At 41.7% G+C, this 19,162-nt stretch overlaps 1 protein-coding gene across 1 annotated transcript in view; it reads left to right on the top strand.

The window, feature by feature from the left end:
- Positions 1 to 19,162, top strand: part of DNAH11 (dynein axonemal heavy chain 11) — a 200,692-nt gene that overhangs the window by 2,329 nt on the left and 179,201 nt on the right. The window contains exons 3-11 of the mRNA XM_054726107.1: positions 402 to 598; positions 1,279 to 1,468; positions 2,790 to 2,889; positions 4,799 to 5,010; positions 9,593 to 9,826; positions 10,970 to 11,137; positions 14,050 to 14,166; positions 18,261 to 18,398; positions 18,958 to 19,082. Of these exons, the coding sequence (XP_054582082.1) occupies positions 402 to 598; positions 1,279 to 1,468; positions 2,790 to 2,889; positions 4,799 to 5,010; positions 9,593 to 9,826; positions 10,970 to 11,137; positions 14,050 to 14,166; positions 18,261 to 18,398; positions 18,958 to 19,082 (1,481 nt within the window). The remainder of the gene's footprint in view (positions 1 to 401; positions 599 to 1,278; positions 1,469 to 2,789; positions 2,890 to 4,798; positions 5,011 to 9,592; positions 9,827 to 10,969; positions 11,138 to 14,049; positions 14,167 to 18,260; positions 18,399 to 18,957; positions 19,083 to 19,162) is intronic.

Below are 19,162 nucleotides of genomic sequence, written 5' to 3'. Positions count from 1 at the left end.
GAAGGTTAATTTACTCTCGCCTCCATGCGATTCAAAAAGATTTTTTTTTTCATTAATCTATCTGCCAATGTGCTCAGTTTGCATTAAGAAAGCAGTTTCCTTACTTGACGTGACTTCGCTTATTTCATGCAGAGTTTGAGTTATTGAGAGCGTTCACCAATGTTTGATAAATGGGCAAATGAACAAGCAGTAAGTTATTGCTTCTTTGAAATAATTTGTCTCATCTATGAATTCTAAATGGGTCGCTGATTTTGTCTTTTTTTTTCTTTGTAGATTTGATATCATAGGAGCATATTTATGAAATGAAGTGGTTTTGTTGCCGATTTTGTTTGACAAGAAAATCTTTAAGGAGCACCTTGTATGTAAATTAATTTAACTGCTTTTAAACATTTTCTTTCTAGATTTTAGTGCCAATTCTTTCGAATAGGAACAACCATAAATCCTGGTCCTGTTTTATTTCACAAGACACGGAACGTCACGTAGAAGTCATGAAACATAAAATGCATATTTTAAGGGGTAAAATGTTGGGAAGAACTCTTCTGCCAATTCCGACTATTGCGGGAAAATTTGACTTGGATCCGAAACCTCCAGGGACCCAGTACGTAATGACATGGTATAATCAGGGTATTAAAATGGAGAGCCAACATACCCATTTGATATCAGACATCTGGCAAATTGTTAGCAAAATTGAGAATTATAACTACATCATGTTTTTAAAATAATGTTATGCCGAAGCACTGTATGTATTATTTCCTTTCAAAGTATAGTTTTAAAAAGCAAGCTGTAACACTTGCCATGATGTCAAGAATATTCTTTCAGTAAAATGGTTTAGAGGCTATAATTTTTTGCTTAACAGTGTGTTTTTTAAAAAATATTTTTTATATTTTTAGAGAGAGAGTGATAGAGAGATAGAAACATTGATGAGAGAGAAACACATCAATTGGCTGCTTCCTGCACACCCTGTACTGGGGATGGAGCCTGCAACCCGGGCATGTGCCCTGATTGGGAATTGAACCAGTGACCTCTTGGATCATGGTTCAAGGCTCAACCACTGAGCCACTCCGGCCGGGCAACAATGTTTTTTAATGTTAGAGAGATACCAATGACAACTATGTCACAACTCACACTGAGGTCAGAAAAATAATGGATCTGATTTTGAAGTATTTCTATTTAGAAAACCAGTTTATGGGTACATAAAATACCTGTTAAAATACCTGCCCTATCTTTATTTGGATGACATGTTTTGACTTGTTTTATCAATCCTATCAATGTTTGTAGTTTGGAGCCAGATGAAAGGACAGTGCTCCATGCCATTGAATCAGTGGTCATTAAATGGTCACATCAAATCCAAGAAATTATAGAGAAAGATTCAGGGCAGCCCCTGCTGAATGGCCTTCACTCAAATCCTCAAACGGAACTGGATTTCTGGACGATGAGGAAAGAGAATCTATTATGCATTTATGACCAAGTAAGTAGAGAGCCTAGAAAGTGCTTCTGTTTTGAATTTGAAGAATATTTGTAGCATTTGGCCTCTGGAGCAGTGACTTCCAATAATTCTGAAAATTTAACCTACTGTCTTTGAATGACTTAATAATTTGGTCTCTTTTTCCGAAGCGCTTTTTGGTATGCACTTTAAAAATGAATGGGAGTTAATGTGAGTTTTGCCTTTTTGAGGATATTTGGACAGCGTTGGAGATAACTGGAAGCACTTTGTGGCACAGAAAAGGAGAGATTTCCCAGGGAAACTTGGATGATGATGAGATTTATTAATCTAGTCAATTTAATTGATTTGGGAAGGAATTTGGTCTTAGTGGAGAGACGTTGCTTTGGGAGAGCTAACTTTGGTTCCTCTGTTGGGTACTTTCCTGACAAGTTACTCCATTTAATGCTCCAAAACTAAGGCATTTATTCTTATGTTTACAGGTCTCTTAGAGATTTTCTGAAACAGAGCAAGACATTTTATATGGAAACTAGAGGCCTGGTGCATGGATTTGTGTACTGGTGGGGTCCCTTGGCCTGTGCCCTCTTGTAATCTGGGACCCCTGGGGGGATGTCAGAGAGCTGGTTTTGGCTTAATCCCCACAGGCCAGGCTGAGGGACCCCACCGGTGCACAAATCCATGCACCAGGCAACTAGTATGCATATAAGATCTTTGGTTAATCTCTTCCCGCCCTGCCCCTTCTCCCCGTCCTCTGAGATTCGTCAGTCTGTTCCATGTCTCCATGCCTGTGGTTTCTGCTCTTGCGTCGAGCGTCTGCCCCCTGGTGGTCAATACGCATCATAGCTGTCGGCCGGTCAGCCGGTTGCTAAGGCTTTTACTAGTATATACCATATTTTCCGGCATATAAGACGACTTTTTAACCCAGGAAAATCTTCTCAAAGCCGGGGTTTTATACGCTGGAAAATACAGTATTCTCTCAGTTCCAGCACTGGGACAGCGGCTTGCAGGGGATATAGGTACCCTATTTTCCGGCATATAAAACCCCGGCTTTTGAGAAGATTTTCCTGGGTTAAAAAGTCGTCTTATATGCCAGAAAATACGGGTATATAGATTTTAATATTTTACCTGTGTACTAATATGTAAATTATTTTTAAAAATTCAAATTAAGAAAGCCAAGACAAAAATGTTATTTTAAAAATTACTTTTGACTTGAAACCAGATATGTCTTTGAGGGTTAAATGCTGTGTGTATTGTTTATGAGTGGAATATAGTTTAAATATTTTATTATGGAATGCATTTATTTAGTCATTAACCTAGCTTATATTTGTTAATTTTTTTTCCAATTTAGCTTCAGGCTCCTACTGTCCTCAAAATGGTGAAGATCCTGAAAACGAAACGAAGTAGCTATTTCCCAGCTCTGAAGGACATTTTCACGGCTGTGAAAAAGGGTAAGACTCTTGTTCCCCGGCCTTGCGAGCCCCTCATGACCTGGCACTGCCTGCTCGCGCGCCAGCCTTGGACCAGTAGCCTGCTCATGAGACGATGGTACTTGGGTCTTCTCATGATAATTCATCTTTAAAAAAATGTTTTATTGATCTTAGGGAGAGAGGAAGGGAGGGGAGAGAGAGAGAGAAACACCATAAGAAAAATATCAACATTGATTAACTGCCTCCTGAACACCCCCCACCAGGATCGAGCCCACAACCTGGGCATGTGCCCTGACTGGGAATTGAACCAGTGACCTCTTGGTGGATGGGACAGTGCTCAACCACTGAGCCACACCGGCTGGACGATAAATTCATCTGAATCATCTGTACTTCCTCCTCGATTGATACTCAATTTTTAGGGTCTATAGTTGGTACCTACCAGAGTGGCTCCAGGTGGAAGTTTTGATGAGAATGTGTGTATGTGAAGGGGAAAGGCCTTTGGTAGTCAGAGGGGATAAATCAAAGCCCAGCATAGAGATTTTCTAATCAACAGTTGAGCTGCAATTACTCCAGTTAATCACTAGTAGACTGAGTGTCGTAAGTAGACCTACTGAGCTCGTAAGAACTCAAAGTCATCATCAAAGTTTTAGTGAAGATGAAACATACAGAGAGGAGAGTTTGTTTGGTTGGTGAATTTTGAACAGGTAATGCATGCACGTTGTTAAAACCCAGTAATAATAATAAGTGATCCAGTGAAAAGTCTCCTTGTCCTCTCACTATCCAGTTGTTGTTGTTTTTATCCTCACCAAGGATATGCTTATTGATTATAGAGAGAGGGGAGGGAGTCAGAGAGAGCAAGAGAGAGAGAGAGAAACACCGATGTGAGAGAGAACATCGATTGGTTGCCTTCCGTATGTGCCCAACCAGAGATCAAACCTGCAACCTAGGTATGTGCTCTGACGGGGAATCAAACCTGCAGCCTTTTGGTGTATAGGAGCCACACCAGCAGGGCTCACTATCCAGTTTCAACCTCACCCAGGGGTAACACCCTCCCCAGTTTCTGGATTTCTGTTTATGTTTTCTTAGGCATGGTTAAGCAAATATACATAGACATAATACTGAAGTTTTAAGTGATAAAATTATAAGATAATATGAACAAGTAACTATTACTTGTTTTTAATATTAGAAAATTTCATTTTTTCTTAAGTAACATGTGGAAGGTTAGGAATACTTAAAATCTACTTTGGAAATGTTTTGATAAAATTTTAGGGCTTTCTCCATGAATTCTATTTGAAAAGAGGCAATAGATGAGGGGGATATTTGGGATATTTGGGTGGGAGGTCTGTCAGATCTGGATTCCCGTCCCATATTAAGTTTGCTGAGCTTCTGGCTTTCATTGGACAAACTGGCATATTGACACCTTCCTTGCAGAATTGTTGGGAGAATCAGAGCAAGTTATATTATATTATTATTATTAATATAGTAGAAAATTTCCCAGTCACTGCCTGAGTTAGGCTCATAGGACACTGGAATGAGGCCATAGATGATTAAATTGCTAGTCCAAGTACCTAGGAGGAATGAACATTCTAGTGATGAAGCTTGTAATACAAACCATAAAGTGACAACTTCACAGAGATGTTTTATGCTCACAGTTTCCATGGAGCTAAGTCCCTTTCTTTAGACTCTCAGGGTTCTTGCCCACGGAATCTGCCGTCACAGTTTACTTGTGGTGTGTGAGTAGCTACCCCAGGGCTCTCGTGGATGGCGGTCCCAGATGGACGGGGTGTAAAGGCTTCCAAACCTGTCCTGTGTCAATGGTGGGATGAGTGATCTGGAAGGAACTAGGACTGCATTCAAGCCCAGCCATGTTCTGCATTGTCCTCTTGAGCTTGTGAAGTGAGGTTAGAAGTGACTGGCTTTCTTCCCCCAGCTCTCCTCGAAGCCCAAGACGTGGCGCTCTACCTGAGACCGCTGAGGAGACACATCCAGTGTCTCCAGGAGACGGAGTTCCCACAGACCCGGGGTCTGATCGCCCCGTTATTTCATACCATCTGCCTGATCTGGAGTCATTCTGAGTTTTACAACACCCCTGCTCGGGTCATAGTTTTGTTGCAAGAGTTCTGTAATCTCTTCATCGATCAGGTATGTAGCAGTGAAAATTGGAAGGAGAGGAATGATTGCCATGTGGTAGGTTTTATTAGGCCACTGAAGAATGAATTAACCCAGTCTATAGTCAGAATATACTATTTTTTTCTCTTTCTTTTTGTAGAAAGGACTTTTATGGTGAAGGACCAGGTGACTTTTCATCCTAAATAGCCAAGGAGCTCTGGACATAAGTCAAATACATTCAAAGGACAGGCTGTTAATGAATTTTGTTTGATTAATATCACCATTTCTTCAAAGAGATTTAAGACTACTTCCAATAAAAGGCAGCTCTACATAGTGCTGTGTAGCTTTTTCTTGGGTTTCCTCAGGAGCCCTGGCTGGTGGAAGACTTTTAGAAAGTAAAGAAAGTTAAGAGAATCTGGCTGGAAAAAAAAAATTATCCTTAAAAAATAGTGGAATTGTATTAATAGAATTCTGATTAATTGTGGATCTTTAACCCTTTGCACTCGCTTGCTTTTTTCTCGATTCCTTTATTCTACTCAGGATTTAATTTTTTAAATACCCCAGATTTTACAAAGTGCGGCAGTAGAATAAAAAACTGGAGTTTCTTTTCATACAAACTTACTTATTTGGATTTTTTTATATTTCAAATTATTGATACATTCAAAGAGTAATTTTAATCTCTAATTTTTCATGGTGTGATATTTTTTGAAACATTCACCCACATGAAGACCTGGTTTACATTCACATGTTTCACAAATATAAATCGTCTCTCTTCTTCCTCCTTTGATTTTTCTGTTAGAACAAACAACACAATCTTTGTGCTTTTCGTTAGGGTGAGGTGTGATTATATGGAGCTTTCCATCTAAACGTTGCTCTAAGTTAGTGGATAATAATCTACCCCTGGAAGTTAGTGTACCATCTCTGAATTCTCCAACAAGATCATGTACTAGTTTCCTAATAAATTTCACATGCGTTATCGGTTTTTCATTTTTTCTTTTTTGGCATCAGTTGAGACAGCATTTACATTTTACTTGTCCTTTCATGCTAATGAAAACAAGAAAAGATACTGGAAAAATAGACAGAAATCCCCCTTCCCCCCGCGGAGAAACTACGTGTCGAGTGTGGCTCGACATACGAGCTGCTACCGATGCTAACCGTGTCGAGTCACACTCGACATCCGAGTGCAAAAGGTTAAAAATCTCTTGTTTACAATTGCTTCTCTACTCTTCAGTCAACTTGAAAAACGTTAGAAAAAATGGACTGCTTCTGCATCCTTCCTCTGTGAACATTCATTCTTCTCCTGTCCCTGATATCAGAGGATGTTATATAATTTGAGAGCTGAAAGATACTTGTGGTGGTTCTTAGCGGGAGTGTGTGTCTTAGTCCGCTTGAGCTGCCAGAACAAAATGCCATAGACTGGGTGGCTTTATTTTCAGAAATTGTTTACTCACACTTCTGGAGGCCGGGAGCCAGGTGAAGGTGCCCGCGTGGGCATGTTCCGGTGAGAGCTCTCTTCCTGGTTTGCAGACGGCTGCCTTCTCTCTGTGTCCTCACACGGTGGAAAGGGACCTTTCCCCCTCTTTCTTCTTATAGCAGATTGGGGTCCCGCCCATCTGACCTTATTTAATTACTTCTTAAGGACCTTGTCTCCAGGTACAGTCATGTTGGTGGGTAGGGCTTCAACATGTGAATTTTTGGGGACACAGTTTAGTCCACAGCAGGGCATGAGTCTGAACCAAATGCCGGAGAATCAGGATCTGTGTATACGGCTTAGCCTTTGAGTTGCTAAGAAGGCTTCCCACCAAAGTTGGATCTCCTTCGGCTGCAACTGACAAACCGGAGTGAAAAACAACAAGAAGGGTGTACGTGTATGTCACCCTGAAACGTCTCAGAGCGCGGTGACTTCAGGAGTAGCCTGTTCCCAGAGGCAGCCCGACCGTTTCAGAGCTTCCTGCCAGGCTCCAGGTTGCCGGTTTGTGTTTGACTCTGTTCTCAGACTCTCACCACAGGCTACGTGAGGTGGTTTGTGATCGCCCCAGATGGGTGTCCTGGCAGGAGAGGAACTTCCTGGGAAAGAGGCGGTCTCCCTTTCTAGTTCTGGTTCGTGTGTTTTATTTCTACTCCCGGAACAATCATTGTGGCCAAGGAGGCAGGCTCTTTGGGAAAGGCCTGGATTATTTGCTAGGGGAGAGTGGGTGCCTGTGATCGACTCTAAGTCACTGATCTAGGCTCATGCTTCCCAGCGGTTTTCACCTCTAGCTCATAGAGAAAATTAAACGTTTTTCTTTGTAGAGGGGAGTAAATTGGAAGGTATTTAAGAGCCTGGAATGTCTGCTCGTAGTCAAGACACAAACAGCTTGGAGCTTCTGCTGCCCCAGGCACCGGAAGTTTGCCTTCCTAAGTAATGAAGAGAACAATGTTGTAGGATAAACTGGTTGGAGAACTGTGTTTCCATCCAGCCCTTGGCTGCGTGCGTGCGTGCGTGTGTGTGTGTGTGTGTTTTCAGATGAATTAACTTAGACCTGGAAGATAACATCATTTGCTCAATTTCTCCCAGAATGTAGGGGGAAATCCAGAGTAGAGAACAGGTGTCCTGAGAGGCAGTTAAGAGTTTCTGGTCTATGACATGGAGTTACTAATAGGCTTATTAATTTTCTCTCCGCTTCTGGAGAGGTGGAGTGATATATGGAAAGTATGTTGGACGCAGACCAATGTAGATTCAAATCTAATTGAACCCCTTGAGGGACGTTAAATTACTTCCCTGAGCCTCAGTTTCCACATCAACAAGTGCAGATAATGCCTAGCCCAGTGGTGGGCAAACTCATTAGTCAACAGAGCGGCAAACCGCGGCTCGAGAGCTGCATGTGGCTCGCGAGCCGCAGTTTGCCGACCCCTGGCCTAGCCCATGGGCTGTTGTGAGGATCAAATGGGATAATCTAAGTGAAATGTCCAGTGTGGCATTTCATAGAAGCTCATAGAAGTTGGTTCCAAACTTTTGACTTACAGATAATTGAAGCTATTGATAGGAGATAGCAGGGCAGTTCCTTGTATGTTTTATCTCCGGCTGTATTCTATTTCTCTTTCTCTGTTATGCGGGCTCAGTTGTTGCTCTGTTGTTAAGCATGATCACTATTGCAGGGTCAATGACCATTCCCACCACTTCTCTGAAACCCTGAATCCTCACCTCATTTTGAGACTATGTCCTGTTTGTGTGTAAATCCCAAATCTCATTGTTGTCTGTGGCTTGTAAGAAATCCTGGTTACCTGTAGATCTGTAAACCTGTATCCCTGGTCCCTAGTCTGTGTGATGGCCAGAGTTTGCCAAGCTCCCAAAGAAATAATGTAGCTTCTCTAGTTCCTTAGTTACTGTTCCTGACTTCTGTCCAAAGGTTCTGTTGACCTGATTCTTGATTCTTCAAGTGGACTTGGTAGTAAATCTGCCCCAACTTGTTAGGAATAAAATAATCAGCAATGAGCCAACTTTCATATCTAGGTACCCTGAAGAGCTAAACTCTCCGGCTCGCTCACAAGTTGTTTGCTGTCTTCTGATTTTATTTTATTTTTAAATATTTAACAAATATTGTATAATGCCTGCTATTTGCCAGGAACTCTTTTAAACCCTTTACAGAAATTCACTGACAAAGGTGCTAGTAGATCCATTTTACATTTAAACAATAACAACAGCAACCCCTAAAAACCCCTGCTGTCCAGAGAAGATACATAGCTTTCTCTAGATCACCCAACTGTAAGTGGTGGAGTTCTTAATTCATTATGCTTTGCTCCATATTTTAAAATAAATTTTGATTTTTAATTACAACACAATATGTGGTGTACTAATAATAGTAAAATTCTCATTGCGTAAAATTTGTAACAATAGAAATAGTCCTGCTGTTCTATCAGCCTAAAACTTGGCATTTTTTATTTTTCTTTTCCCCCAAACATACCTATATATATGTGTGTATATATATGTTTTTTATCATACATATAACTTTACTTTTACTAGCTTCTTCAAAAATGATTTTTAAAAAATATATTTTTATTGATTTCAGAGAGGAAGGGAGAGGGAAAGAAAGAAACATCAATGATGAAAGAGAATCATTGATCGGCTGCCTCCTGCACGCCCCCAACCACGGATCGAGCCCACAACCCGGGCATGTGTCCTGACTTGGAAATTGAACCATGATCTCCTGTTTCAGAGGTCATTGCTCAACCATTGAGTCACACTGGCCTGGCTGGCTTGTGTATTTCTTTGTATGAAAAAAAAAATCGCGTAGAGTATTTGCTGGCAGGAATACCTACGCAAATTCTGATTACACAGTTGTCATATCCATGAAGCTTAGCAGTTATTGCTAGAATGTATAAATCAAGAAATTTAATCATCTGTAGATTATTCTAATATATGTTATTGCAACCCAAATGCCTGAACTTGTAGAATTTATGCTTTCTGTTTCACAGCGTTGCTGGCCCAATTCATTGTCATTGAAAACTAACTACTTGAAAAAAAAATTAAATATTTCAATACAAAATAAAATAAAATGATTTATTGAAACAGATGTTTTCAGTAAAGAATTATTGAACACATTTTGGATCATTGTTTCCTTTCATTAAACCCTAGGCGACAGACTACCTTTCACCTGAAGACCTGTTGAAAGGAGAAGTGGAAGACTCCCTGGAAAAGGTGCAGGTGGCCATTAACATCTTAAAGACTTTCAAAAGTTCTTTTTTCAACTACAGAGAAGGACTGGGAAACTATTTCATGGGAAACAAGGAGGTGAAACCATGGGATTTCCAGTCTCAGCTGGTGTTTTGTAGATTTGACAAATTTCTTGACCGTTGCATGAAAATGGAGGTATTAATTTCTTGACTTGTAATTTATTCATGTTGTTGATGGCTTCAAAAATCCTGTGGCTTTTTATATGATTTGGGAACAGTTTATTTAGTGGAAGGTGGGAGGTTTCCTTTCTTAATGTTCTCATGAGGAGCTCACAAGACCAGGGCTATAAAGATAGATTTAAAAGCTTTACTTTGACTTCTTTAAAAAAAAAATCGTTTTTGATTCTTTTATTACACTGGGAGTAAGTGAACTTTTTTCTGTTCCCAGTGCCCCTTTAGTTACTAAGCTTTTGGAAGACCGTTGTAAATCAGGAAGCTGTAAACTATTCCCCCTTTTAAAAAATATGTTTAATGTTTGATATAGGGATTCCATACTTGAAAACCATTTGATAATCTAAAATAATCGCACTATCTATTAGTATATGACTATGTATACTATGCTATTGAGATATGAATAACCATTCATAAAACTAAATAAAAAAAAACATGAAAATAACTGAAAGCCAAATGAAATGAATACACACACTTGTATACACATTCACACACATGTAGTATGGAGCCAACTGGCTAAGGTTTCCTTTTAAAGTTGGAACTAGTGGCAGTACCTTATTTTCTTTGTAAAGCTCTTCCTAGCATGTTTAGGCTTTTATGTTGATGTAAGATTGGTTGAATTTAATTGAAAATTAAAGCTTCATTTTTGAAAACTCTCATTATCACATAATCAGCCTGAATTCCTTTTAAAGCGTGAAGGCGAAATGCCTAACTACAGGCCTCGAGTCTCCCTTTCATAATGTTCCCTGAAGCTGATTAAGAGACAGCTCATTCATTGCAAAGGGTGGGTGGCTGCAAGTATGAGTTTTGGATATTACCTGGGGATCAGATACATTATTAAAAGGCTGTAAAGTTAGAGAGTCATATGTTTAACCATGGTAAGCTAGGTTTGCCTGTACAGTAAATATGAAAACGGGAGTATGATTTTAAAAATGAGCAGTGACTTTGTTCAACTAAATCATTCATATTTATCTGCTGCCATGTCAGTGTCCATTAACTCACAGATTTTGAATGCTTGAAAATATTATTTCTTTGAAACTTTAAGATGTTCTTTTTTTCCTGCTCAGGATGGTGGAAAGATCTTTACTGTTCTGTGTTTTTTTCAAAGGATATATTTGTCACCGTATTGGAATTTGAAAAGCTGGAGAGACTTGAATTTGGTGGTACCAAGGGAGCCATTCTGAATGGACAAATCCGTGAGATGAGTGAAGAATTTATGGAACTCTGTAAAATTTTTAAACAGAGCACTTACGACCCATCCGATTTCAATAACATGGTAATATTGTACCCTTGCATTTTTATTTTTAGAATCCTGTCATTTTAAAGTTGGAAATGACCGTAGGTCACAGTGATAATGGGTACCATCCGGTCTGGCCTCTCTAGGATGAAAGAGGTTAAGGGACTTGCCCGCAGTCTGCAACAGGGACCAGGACGTAGCCCTGTGTGTGTTCGTGTAGAGCTGTTTCAAACGTAGCAGGAGACCTCAGCTGGGGCTTGTTTCTTGATGGTGCATCTCCAAATAAACTCGTGAAACCAAGCCCCTGCTTTACTGCTCCCCAAACCTCCTCCTTCCCGTCTTCTCCCATCCATTAAGTGGCACATATGATGGGCTACTTCGTGCATAGCCTTGGAGTCATCCATGATCCTGCTCTTTCTCTCGTGCCAAGCATCGGGCTCGGTCAGATAGAAGCTGGACACGTCCCCAGATCTCATCTCTGACCTGGATGATGGCACTCGCCCCTGAACTGCTCTCTCAGCCCCTGTCTTGGCATCATTAGGGTTGGTTTTCACTCAGCAGCTTGAGTGAGTTGAGTGCCTTTTAGGAGCTAAGTCCAACCATACCATTTCTCTAGATAAAACTATTAATTTCCTATGTCACTAATAAGGGGCAGTTCTGCAGTTCAGAATATAGAAAAACTTCATAATGATTCTTGAGTAATACCAGCATATCACTTATTCTTTAATAAATAATTCTTTAACAAATACTTATTGCAAAACAGCTATGTGCTGGGAGCCTCTTTAAATATTGGTACGATAATTGAGAAATAAAACAAACAAACCTGGCCATTGTACTCAGCTTAAAATGCAGGGAGGACACAGGTAGGCAGTTACGCAGAGTGCTGCGAGAGAGCCTCTTCCCAGAGCAGGGAAAGGAAGCGGAAAGCGAACAACGATAAATAGAACTGAAAAGTAAATAGAAACGACGGGTGAAGAGCGGGCGAAACGCGAGGGGTTAGCAGAAAATCGTGTTATGCAGAGGGGGAACGTGGTTAGATGCTGGAGTGTGAAAGGGTGAGAGGCTTCGGAAGAACTGAGGGTATAAATGACAAGGGAAGGGCCTCATGGATGACAAGACTTGGAGACTTTATGTTAAGAAATCCGGGGTCCCAAAATACGATTATGAATTGGAGGATTATGACGGGAAGAGGGACATGATCAGGCTTCCGGTTTAGAAAGCTTGTGTAGACTGCAGTCTGGAGAGCGATTCGGTGAGACAAGACCAGAGGCAAAGAAAGTGGTTAGCAAGTGGTTAACAGAAACCGGATGAGCGGGTATTGTGATCCGGGCAGGGTGATGCATGCAGACAGGGAGAACAGTGGACATATTCAGAGAAAAGCCTGGTAGCACTTGACCAAGAGAGAAAGGAGTCAGAGAGATGGCCCCCACTCCTGTTAGGGTGTATGCCAAAGAAGAGCTGCTTCATAGAGAGGTGCGTGCGTTTAGATGCATGCAACGGGAGTCTGCATGATCTGGGGGACTCCCCAGGGGAGGGGGTGCAATGGACCATCTGACTTTGGGCTGAGAGAGTGAGGGAGAGAAAGGAGTCTGGGAGAGAGGGAGAGAGAGAGAGAGAACCAGAGCAGAGATGAGCCCTTTTCCCTTCCTGAGATGTTACTTACAAAGGGTTCAAACCATGTTTGAGGATCTTAAGTTGCATGTTCCTCGTTGCCACACCGAGAAGAGGGATTCGTTAGGCTTGTTACAACTTGTTGGGAAGGTGTGTTGACTTGGAGAAGTCAGTGACCCTGAATGAAGAGACTGTTTGGCTGTAACTGAGGAGAGCTGGAGACTTCCCGGTGCTAAACATAACAGCGCGGTCTGTGACACACAGTGCCCTGGAGTGCTGCCGTCACACCCGTGTTCAGCGCGTGTTCAGTTCCCAGCAGGTGCTTTCCTTCGTGGAAACATCATGGTTGGAGCGTGGGCTCCGGAACGAGGTTGCCAGGCTTTAAATTCCGGTCCCGCCATCTACCAGTGGTGTGACTGTGGGCGAATTATTTAACTCCTCTGAGTTTGTTTTGTTGCCTATAAAATGGGGAAAAAAAATATTTCCCGCATCATATGTTGTGAGACTTGAGTTAATAGTGTAAAGCATTTAGAACAGAAAACCGAGTACACGTTGGCCGTCATCGTTATTTCTGTTATTGTGACTAGATGGAGGGTCAGTTTCCGGAGGCAGCAAAGACTTCATCGTGTTAAATGGGGGTGCGCACTCAAGGGCAGCGTGGCTGGGGAGCCCAAGGTGTCTGGCTTTCTGGGGCTGCTCCACGGAGACTGGGCATCGCGGTGCTGTGGAGAGGATGGCTATCCTCTCATGCTCTCTCTCTGTGAGAGTGGGTGCTTCTGTATTGGGAGGAAGCTGGGGGTTGCTAACTGCATAGTGATAAGATGAGGAGACATGCAAGGGTGTTTTGTGTTTCATCTTTCTCATGAATGATGCTTCTTTCCAGACCCGTGATTTCATTTCTCACCTGAAGACATAGTGTCTCCCGGGAGGGTTTCTGCTCCATGAAAAACAAAACGAAAAAGCTTTGTATTGAAATGTACAGATATACTGAGGTTGCAGTGAACATGGGTTCTGTTTTCTCTTCTGGAAGACTTGGCTTTTTCATTTATAATCCAAATGGATTGAGAGGAGGGCAGACTGGTGGGTCCGAGCACTGACGTGGGGTGTGCATGGTGGAAAGATGGGCTGACGGTGCTGAGTGTTCAGTGTGCCTGGAAGGCGGCCACGGAGCAGTTGGTCCGATATAGGTCTTTCTGGGCCTGCCCTGGGGTCCTGCTATGAAAGTAAATTCACTCAGAAAGAGCAGGCAGACAGGAGGGAGGTGGATTATGCTTGTAGGATTGCTGTTTTCACTCCTGGACTCTTTCCTGTAAACTGATATTTTACTTTGATATTTACAGGAATTTGAAAGTGATTATGTTGTGTTTAAATCCAAAACTTTGGATTTTGACAGAAGGCTTGGGACAATTCTTTGCGAAGGTTTCTTTAACTGCAATGGTTTGGAGGCCGCATTTAAGGTTGGTTCTGAAGAAGCTGTCATAATAATAATTTACTAGTGAATAATTTAGACTGCTAGATGAAAGGGTTGAGTGCATGCCTTTCTGATCCAGGTAAACTGTTAACTGGTCACAGTCTTCATAGTCAGCTCACTGAATTATGAACTTTGAATTATGCACTAGGGAATAATGAAGTTTACTTTGGACAAGGTCGGGACATTTAACTATTGATATTTTTTTGCATTCAGTGTTTTAGGTCTCAACACCTTGAGAGCAAGTTTGGCATGGCCTATGAAATAGTGATTCAAAATTAAGCCACAGTGAAAAGTGAAAACTATCTGTTAATTCAAGAGTTCTTCCCCACCCCCCATTTTTACATATGTTGGGTACACCTGCCTACTTTATTGCTCAGACTAAAACAAATAGCCTATAATACTGTCTTTCATGAGGTACAAGACACGTTGATTATCAGACACAATTATTTTGTGTATCAATATAGAAAAAATGTCAAAAAAGTATGCCATTGATTATTAACATGGTCCAATTTAGAGATGTGAAAACATGAAAGAATGTTAGTGCTAGAATTAATGAAACTTGGTATGTATGTATTCAGAGTTGCATGAAAGAAAGGCATGTTGATAGTCCTCCCAAAGGGAAAGTTGAATGTAGGAACTAGGGACATCCTGTGGAAATGTGCTTGTCAAAGGAGAGAATTGCAAGCCAAGTACAAATTCAGATGATATCGCAAAAGAGGTTTTCATATCAGGAGAAGCAGAGCTGGAGAATCATGGGCACGGTTCACTGGCAATGGCAGTGCGTAATACGAGATGTGTTCGGTTTTGACCCTCACATTCAGATGAGTTGGTCAGATGGTGGTGAAACAGTGTCTTCTGGCCCCCGTCAAGCATTTTAACACACATTCATGGGGATCAAATACTTCTTTGTGGTTTTTTTTTCAGAGCTCTGGGATGAAACAGATGCCACTGGCCAAAATATATAGCCTAGTTGTTATAAAATAACACCCCCGGTAATCCCATCTCTCAGAAAGACTGTTCGACTTAATACTGCCACACTCTTTCTTGGACTAGATATGCATACATATTTCTCTTTGACAAAAATGGCATTTTCTGATCCCCTTGGGTAACCTTTTCCACTTAGCAGTGAATCATAAATGTTTTCTTGCTTTTCTAACCAAATTCAGCAATATTTTTATTTATTAATGACTACTATGTAGTTGATTACATTCTCTGCTCCTGGAGCTCCTTGTCGGTGTGTTTGTATAACTGGGAGAAAGATGCAGAGGGAAGTCTTAATTACAAAGCCTCCTGCCTTTTCTAATTCAGGTCTTTCTTTTCCCTTCTCACAACCATGAATATGGATTCCATTCTAGTGTGTGCCAGCTGTTTTTTTCTAAGTAATTTTATCTTATTGCCATGAATTTTTATTTAACTTTCCACCTATTTGTGCGCTGTCTACTGAAACATATACGATGAGCCCCCACCCCCACGCTGTGCAGGGCGGGACATGGTCTTCTGGTTTGGGCTGTATTTAGATTACTGCGATGCCCCATGTGAAGCAGACACTGAACAGCTGCTTGAAGTGAGGTGGACTGACGGGAATCAGAGTGTTGAAATGACACACTGATGGGGAACTGCAGGGGGAGAAGAACAACATGATAGGGTTGGTTGTGCATTTAGGGAGAAGAAGATTTCTACCATTGGTGCGGGATGATGAACTCTGACCCTTTGCTGTTGTGTCCCAGGGAGAAGATATTTGCAGACTGGTCTCTGAAGACCATGATTCAGTGCCTGCTCTTGGCAGAGACGTGGCCAGGAAGGCCCTGGAGCCAAACACTAGTCTACTCTAGTTCAAAGCCGACAGTGTTGGTGCTCACTACAAAACAAAATAAAATACTAATGGATGTTTCTCTGAAATGTACAGTGTATATACATGAAGGTAGACTGAAGTATGTAAGAAAACGAAGGTGTCTAGAAAAAGGTGTCAGACAATATAATTGAAAACTATAAAATTGCCATGGTTTAAAAAAAAATGGTTCAGGCAGCAGCAGATTAAAACAATCTTTGAGGGCCCAGCTGGTTTGGCTCAGTGGATAGTGCATCGGCCTGCAGACTGAAGGGTCCCAGGTTTGATTCTGGTCAAGGGCACATGCCCGGGTTGCAGGCTTGATTCCCAGTAGGGGGCATGCAGGAGGCAGCCAGTCAATGATTCTCTCTCATCATTGATGTTTCTCTCTCTCTCTCTCTCCCTCTCCCTTCCTCTCTGAAATCAACTTTTGAGGGGCAAACATAGGAAAATATGAGTATGTACCACTTGACCAGAGGCCGCAGCATTGGGGAAGCCATATTACACAGTGAAATTAAGAAGTAGAAGGAAGTCACAGAACTCAAATGGGGTATTTAGGGGGAAGAAGCATAGAGTTGGGGCCCATCTCCAGCCTCCTGTGGGTGATAGGAAGGCAAGCATCTGCCCTCTTCATGAAGTAGCTTAGTTCCCCTATGACAAGGAAGCAAGAGGCTCAAACGACCTTCATGCTCACCCTGGAGGGTAATTATTATATATCTATGATACTGAAAAATTAGGGTCCTGTCTACTGCCTAAAAGCTTGACTCTTATTTTACTACTCTCTGGCTTTAAACCTCCCCCTAAAGGATATTCTCTCTCTGGTATTTGTGTACTTGGAGTAAGTCCCACTTAGCACCTCAGATAGGCAAGATGCGATGTAGCAGGGAAGCTTCTGGTATTGTTTCAGTTGCAGCCAATGGGATGAGTGTTTGAAAGGGATTGTTGTCAAATGTTTCCCTCTTGTTGGAGTGCATTTCTTGGTTAAATCTATGAGACGGTGTTTATTTTTGGGTTTAAACACGAAGTCCAAACTCAACAAAACAGTAGGTGGTGAAGGGACAGTTAATAACTTACATTTTGGTAGGTAGCAGCTAACAAAGCAGATTTTTAAGTATTTAGTGGTTTCTACAGTAGTTATAATTAGTATCACCAGGAAAGAAGCCAGAATGTGTTTGGTCTCTAAGATACAATTAGGTTTGCATTTTAGTTCGTATAGATTTTCACTGTGTTGGGTTTTTCCCCAGTGAATGTGGTTTATCGAAATGTTTACAAAATGTTAAATACGTACAATGAAGGTATTTTTTAAAGAAAACAAGTTTGGGGGAACACCTGTTGTTTCTCTAAGAGAAAAACAGCTCTTTTGCCACATCACTAACAAGGCACAAACCTTGGTTTTGTACAGCATTCTGCCTCGTTGATTATATTTAGTTATTTTGAGAAGATCCCTTCTTTTATTTCGAAGAAAACATCTCTACAACAGGCCTAATAATTGACATTTCATGAAGCCCACGCAGAGCAAGCAAATAATAAGAGAATGGTTTTTAATGCCACCTTGGCTCTGCGGCAGCCCCGGGAAGCACAGGCCGGGCTGAGGCTGCCCAGGGTCAAAGGCCCGCTCCCGGGGCTGTGTGAGTTCAGGCAGGCCACTCCCTCCTATGACTCCGTTTCTTGATCTGGAACATGTGACAGTAGTATTTGTTGTTGTTGTTGTTAGTTCTCACCTGAGGGTATTTTTTTTTTTCATTGATTTTTAGAGAGTGAAAGGAAGGGGGAGCGATAGAGGGAGAGAAACATCAATGTGAAAGAGAAATATTGATTGGTAGCCTCCTGCACATGCCCCGACCAGGGGCAGGTATCAAGCCTGCAACCTAGGTACATACCTTTGATCAGAATCGACCTGCAACCTTCAGTCCTCAGGCTGACGTTCTAACCACTTAGCAAAACCGATAGAGCGACAATAGCATTTTTAAAGCCATCAATGTGAAAGGGAAACATCGATTGGTTGCCTCCTGTATGTGCCCTGACCAGGGATGTAACCTGCATCCTTTTTGGTGTAAGGGATGACACTCCAACCAACCCAGTCACCTGCCAGGGCAAGTTTCAGATTTGGCGGTATCGCAGAATACTTGTAGGGTTCTAGATTTTTGCTCTCTCTCTAGTTGTGTAAGAGATATAAGGGGAGAAACAGTGAATTGAGTATTTGTATTAAAAACCCATGGTTCTTAACCATTCTTTAACTTTGATTTTTTTAGCTTTTGACCATATTTGGGAATTTTCTAGAGAAACCAGTTGTCATGGAAATTTTCCGCCCACATTACAGCTCACTGGTGCACATGTTTAATGCAGAGTTGGATATGTGTAAGCAACTGTATAATGAACATATGAAACAGGTAAGTGAGGGACAAAGTGGGATAATACACACCATCATATTTGTGGGTTAGGGCTGTCTATTAAGATTTTACATAATGATGTCTGATTTATTTAATTGGGGTTCTTATGGCAGTGAAGAACCTGTTTTAAGACCATTACTTGTCTACTTATCAAGTCACTTAATACATATCTATAATAATGAAAGGTAATATGCTAATTAGACTGGATGTCGTTCCGGACATCTTTCCTGATGAAGCCGGGCCTGCGGGCGGCCCAAGGGAAGCCAGCCCAGGTCCTGGCAGCTGGAGGAGGGAAGCAGCCCGGGTCCCGGGTGCTTGCTGGGGGCCAGAGGAAAGCCCGGGTCCCCCCCCCCAGTGCCTGCCGGCGGCCGGAGGGAAGCTGGTGCCGGCAGCCGGGGGAAGGAAGGCCTACTCTTGCACAAATTTTCGTGCATTGGGCCTCTAGTATTTTATATATTTGCCCTGTAAAAGTGCCAAAATGAAGAATTGCTTACAAGGTTGGAATGCATTCTGATTAAACGTTCCCTCACTTCCTTTTCACCAAAATAACAATTTGCAGATTGAATGTGGAAATGTAGTTCTTAACAAGAACATGCCATTTACCTCAGGAAATATCAAGTGGGCTAAAGAGGTCCTGGACCGACTCCAGACGTTTTGGTCAAACTTCGCATCTCTCCAGTATCTGTGAGTAGTCAGGCTTATTTCACGGTGAAAATGACTCTCATGATACAGGTAATTTCTATCTATGGCAGGAGCTGTTCACG

The sequence above is a fragment of the Eptesicus fuscus genome, chromosome 14, assembly GCF_027574615.1.
Source record: "Eptesicus fuscus isolate TK198812 chromosome 14, DD_ASM_mEF_20220401, whole genome shotgun sequence".
In the NCBI taxonomy this organism is placed as follows: Eukaryota; Metazoa; Chordata; class Mammalia; order Chiroptera; family Vespertilionidae; genus Eptesicus; species Eptesicus fuscus.
Note: the sequence above shows the minus strand (reverse complement) of the source record. Positions and strands in the feature narration are given on the sequence as shown.